Here is a 6,000-nt window from a genome sequence, read left to right as displayed (position 1 = left end):
TTCAATCAATTTGTAATAATTTTCAATCAATTTATAATAATATATACCTATAATGTAACCGCGCTTTTTAAACACTTTGGCCTACATTGGTATAAATTCTAGATCAACTGTGATGGAACAATTAGGTCCGAATGTAGGTAAAAATCCCCCCGGTCTTTATAGAAAGAGACCACTCCTAGTGGTCACTTTCTATAAGAAATATAGTTTAAAAGTAATGAAAAAATATGAAATAAAGGTTTTATCTAGTTTGTATACACTAGTTTGACAGAGGGGGGGGGGGAGATTTTACCGGGGGATATTTACCGGTGATATTTTTACCTGTTACCACTAGATACTCTTAACTGTTCAGAGACTGTATTTAGAATGTCATTGATAACGAAACAATACCTTTTCAGATGATGCTAGATACATAATTTCCCTTGATGGAGGTGGCGAATATAACAGATGCAGTTAAAGCAATGTTTATAACGTATTTGAATTTCGATATTAAGTACGATCCGAAGCTGACCAACTCATTTGAATTCTTTCAGAGGTATGTATGCTGTGCCATTACATACAGTTCACTTTGAATGTATTAGGAATAAGATAATGAATAAGCTGGATTATAATTCTTTCATAGTGGCTGTGCTGTTCTAACCATGAGAAAAAATCATATTTTAGCAATATTAACATTGTCATTGGACCTTATATTCAAGCCTAAGGTGTTTGACTAGAGTTAGTATTTACATATTGTATTATTGTTGTACATTGTATTCTGATTTCATATGGATACTCATTATCCTGTGTGGAAAGTTGTCAAGGAGCTTGTCTTACTTGAACATTCCAGGCATCTCCGGGATTCAAAATGAAAGTCAAAACCAAACTGGCTACAGCAAAGCAATTAGTTAATTTGACTTCTGCTATTTCTATTTCAGGTTCATGGTGAAGTACCATGATGATAGGACGAAAACACCTGGGAAGGTCATGCGACTGGCTAAAGCTTTAGCTAATCATATTTAGGATCCATTATGCTCCTTTAGGATCCATGAAAGGGATTTTTATGTACTGTTACCTATCTTCGTGGATAACCGAATAACAATTAATAAGTAATCTTTAAGATCATTAATTTCAAGGATTAATTGATAATTTCATCTCAAAAATTCACATGTGTCTTTATGTTTAAGTGTGATAATTGAGAGGTGTGATGGTTGAGATACTGGTTATTTAGCAAATATTTTAATACATTTTCTTGGCATTTTAACGAACGTTTAGTCAACACTTGATAATAACTGGTATTGAAGTAAGTAAATTTGAAGTAAGTAAATAAGGTGGACCAATAATTATTCTAATATCTGAATTTAAAATTTTGTAGAAATTTGAAAATCACTTCTTAAGTTGGTTTTTGGCAAGTTATTTTTGTTACTTTACATTGTACGGGTGTAATTGTTTAATGGGGAAATATATTTTGTTTTAAAGAATTTAATTCACAACATGAGTTAAATTGTTGGATGAACGATGTCTGCTTCATCCAGGTGATTTTGAATGATGGTTATTCTGAATCGGATTTCATTCTGATCGGTTAAGTTAACGTCGATCTTTGAAATGCTTCAGAATCAATGATGAATTTTCAAGGATTTTGGACTTCTGCAGTTGGATGTGTTTTTCCCAAGTATTCGGATTACATAATTCCGTATTTTAACGGATTTTTCCTCCTATATCTGGAATTTGTAAAAGTTGCAAGCCCTCTTCCACCCGGAAATTTTCCGTATTTTGAAGGATAAGTAGCTACAAAAAAACGGAAATTACATTTCTAGCAGGAATAATATAATTACGACAAATACGACTGAACACGGTAAATCCGTCTATACTCGGATTGAATACGTCTGCAAACGCCAGCAATTTTACTATTAAAAAGGTGTAGTTGTTGTAAAATACATAAATCCTTGATGGCATTTTGATTAAATTGAAAAGCCCTCTTAAACCCTTACTCAACATTGAGTCTTGTAGCAGATTAAATTTGCCATTCCTAGATGTTCAAACGCAGATAATTGCAACTTTTAACACAATCTATAACATAATCTTTAAAAATGTAGCTATTTGTGCAGTCTAATTTACCTGCTTTGTTAAATCCAACAATACACGATTTAGGGATATCTACTTCCAGCCCCCAGAATTTACAATAGAGTTCAAGTTTTAGCTAAAGACTTTTTAGGCCTTTGCTTGAACGCAATTCATTTCTATTGATTGTACATCCGCATAAGTTCGGTTTCAAAGCTGAATCACATTGGACGTTTACACAGTGGTTGCATATTAGGTTCGAATCTGCCAATGCATTTTATTCTATGTATCGATATTCAAATTTTCTACAATTCCCATCATCCTGAATGGCTTTGCAGAAAACCCGTCATCGCTGCTATTCTTTTTTTATATCTTTTTATAAATTTGCATATCATTTGATTAACATCTTTTTGATTGTGGACAAGGTCACCAGTATATCAAGACTAGACTGGTTGCCTGGTAAATCAATTCAATAATTAATATACTCAAATTTGAAATTCAAAATAATTTTATTGATCTTTCATATTATATCATTTATATCTAATTCATTGTAGATAAAATTATGCAATACGTATTTTTCTCAGTCATTAATAAACTTTCAAGTTATTGAATTTTGTGTTATGGTATTAGTATGTTTCCCATTCATTTTTGAATAAAATATTTTTGAAAAAAATAATATAATTTTCCTACCAACCTACAAAAAATCTAGGAGATTGTCAATACACATAAACTTTGATTTGGCCTTACATTGAAATTTGGATGTTTCTTTTTTTATTTCTAGAAACGCAATACAGTAGAACCTCGTTATAATGAGCTCAGATACTACAATTCATCGGATATAACAAATATAAAAGTGAGTCCCAAGTAAGAGAATTTTAATTGATTTCATACTGGATATACTGAACTATCGATTATAACAAACATATTTTCTGATCCAGTACCGAGGTTCCACTGTAATACTATGAACTCTGTATTCACCAACCAACATCAACATAGATTTAGATTTTCAGTTTTTCTATTCTGAAGTAGTCTCTTCCATTAATTTACTATTCTTCAAAAAACTACGTCTCCAGATTTGATCACATGTTTTATCACACGGTCTTGTTCACCCATTTGGTAAACCAAATGTTCCCATCTACAAAATTAGTATGATTAGATTAAATTTAGTAATATAAATTTTACAATTCGGTTGGTTGTTGAGGAGATATGTAAAAACTTACCTAGGTGCATCCAAAACTATCAAATCGGCATATTTTCCTATTTCAATTGATCCATGTGTGTGTGATTTCTTCAAAGAGGCTGCAGCATTTAAAGTTGAAGCTACCAGTGCTTCTTCCAATGACATATGCAAATTCACACAAGCTAGATGCATCACCAGTGGCTAAAAAACATTTAAAACATAGTAAATCACCTTGATATACCATATATCAACTCAATTCGCAAGGAACTCGTGTAGCGTTTAGTTCTTTTTGAGCACAAGTGTAGTATTGCGCACTATAATCATATGTTCTGGACTCCGCAACTGAAAATAGCTCTCTTAAGCATTTATTGTTTTTACATCTTTACATAGAATTATGAAACTTCTTTACATAGAATTATGAAACTGGGTCCTGAGGTCTACTTGACTTCCACTTCCCCGGTTATCATGCTATCTATCATGCATCTCTAGACATTTATCTTTGATCTGCCCCCTGAACCTGTCTGAAACTCCACTACATATGCTGCCCAGCAATTAGCGTAGATTGTGCTTATTTAAATAGACCAGGAGCCCAAAGCACTTTAAATCACTGAAAAGGAGAAAAAGGCCACTGCTCATTGAGCCAAAAATTTGGGCTAGGAAATATCATTCATCTAATATCTTGGAGGAATGAACATTTCCACATGCAATCAATCGCTAGTCAATTTCACCGAAAATTTAATCAAAGTTGGTGCCCTTTTTATTTCTCAGTGCTGTAGTCATGGAATGGCCCTGGATCCGCAACTGCGGGAAAATGCACGAGGGCCGAGACAGAAGATTTAAATGGCCCCAGCCCTCAATACAATGATTCTATTTAAATAGCACGAGCAATTGATAGAATAACTGAACTAATATGATCAGTTCACTGTCCCCGGTGTGAAAATGATACCAGAAATGTTCGCCTGTACTGGACCCTGGAGAGAAAGGTTTTTGGAGTCACCTTATGATCCAATGCAGGCAAGACTAAGTAAAATCTGTTTCACATCAAAAATATGAAAGACCAATTGTCTTGTTGCTCACCTGACTATTAACCAGTACACAGATAAGAATTACGTTAGGTTGAAAAAATTGATTAGACATCTAATGGTTAGACTAATATGGGGACGGACCGATGCTTTGTTCTGCGAGGTAAGAATTCACCAAGACTTAAAAAGGAGCATGCATGAGAAAAAGTGCTGTTTTATTATATGTTAGATTTTAGAAAATAACATCCATCAAGTAACATCGAGAAATTCCCAAGTTAAAAGATTCAAATTCATATCCATGTATTTGATAACTGCATCGCCTAAAGAGGAATAAAAACAAACGAATCTACGTCAGATAGTGATCAGTGTCAGATGTTAAAGACATCTTTTCAGATAATCCTCTATCCTTAGGCGCCCTTTACACTTGATCACATGATATATCAACACCCCCACTTGATTAAGTGTATACGTTCAGTCGTATTGTGTGGTACAGTCGTTCCATTTTAGGCAAATAGAAATTCGCAAAATTGATTCAATTTAACTTTTGATACAGCTTTCGTAAACATATCTGCAATCGTACATTCTGTTGGTTTATACAATATTTCAATTTTTCCATTGCATACTCGGACCTAATAAAGTGATACCTATATATGTTATATACCTAATATATACATATATGTTTACTCCTTTGGTGGTTTACGGGACTTTTCACCAGACCAATGGTACCTTGATTGTCTTCATACAAAGTTGAAGGGTAATAATTTTCTTCAGGGTCAATTTCTTTTAGAAATTAACAAGAGATAGATACTCTCTTGTGCGGCCAGGGATAAGGCCATGTACTCTGCCTCACAGGTAGACAGAGCTACACTTGCTTGCTTTCTGCTTTTCCGTGATGTAACGGTGCCATTTTCTGATAGAGCAAAACCGTACTGATAGAGCAAAACTGATACTACGTCGATCATGAGCCAAACCCCCAGTCTGCATCCGAAAAACCTATGACCCTAAGACTTTCGGATGATTTTCGAAAGCATAATCAATAGTACCTTTTATATATATCTAAATACATGTTTGATGGCTGTCCAGTGTTGTTGCGTAGGTTTAGATAAATACTGAGACAACATGGTCACGATCCAACACAGATCAGGTCTCGTACACGTCATCGCGTATATGAGGCTTCCCACAGCTTGTCTATACGACTTTTGATCACATGGCTCAGATTCGGAATCAAATTCTAGTTTCAGGTCTGATGGGGTGGACCTAGGTTTACATTCACTCATGCGAAACCTCTCAAACACTTTTAGTAGGTACTGTTTCTGAGTAAGCTGAATACAGTCATTATTTACATTGAATTCTATACCCAGAAACCAACTCACCTAGGTCTTTCATTTTAAACCTTTTGCTCAGAGAGGCTTTTACTTCCAACATCTGTGAATCACAGTAAATGGGAATATGTTGTTTCAAGCCAAAGGTTGAGAGGTCGAGTGAGTAGAAAATGCAACCTTTAACTTGAAACAACATATTCCCATTTATTCTTAAAATATTCATGTTTAAAAAGTGAGAGTAAAATGTTAGCATAATAATCTAGAAAAATAAGATCAAATATAGATTTCGAGTGATAAAAAATCAATTTTTAACATAAAAAGTGTGAGTAATTAACGAGTAAAAAAATTCATATTCAAAACAGTGAATATCTATATTTATATGAGTTAAATTCTTATTTTCAAGCATAAAAAGTGTGAGTAAAGTGTGAGTGAAATAATT

General features: G+C 33.8%; 1 protein-coding gene across 4 annotated transcripts in view; it reads right to left on the bottom strand.

Moving 5' to 3' along the window:
• Nucleotides 1-2,613: 2,613 nt before the first annotated feature.
• The window catches only part of LOC141902016 (putative imidazolonepropionase), a 178,455-nt gene continuing 175,068 nt past the window's right edge, over nucleotides 2,614-6,000 (bottom strand). For all 4 annotated transcript variants that reach the window (XM_074789644.1, XM_074789646.1, XM_074789645.1 and 1 more), the window contains 2 exons: nucleotides 3,258-3,418; nucleotides 2,614-3,172 (listed from right to left, as the gene is read on the bottom strand). In XM_074789644.1, the coding sequence (XP_074645745.1) occupies nucleotides 3,091-3,172; nucleotides 3,258-3,418 (243 nt within the window). In that variant the 3' untranslated portion in view covers nucleotides 2,614-3,090. The remainder of the gene's footprint in view (nucleotides 3,173-3,257; nucleotides 3,419-6,000) is intronic.

Source organism: Tubulanus polymorphus, chromosome 3 (assembly GCF_964204645.1).
Source record: "Tubulanus polymorphus chromosome 3, tnTubPoly1.2, whole genome shotgun sequence".
NCBI lineage: Eukaryota > Metazoa > Nemertea > Palaeonemertea > Tubulaniformes > Tubulanidae > Tubulanus > Tubulanus polymorphus.
This window is presented reverse-complemented; position numbering and strand designations above follow the sequence as displayed.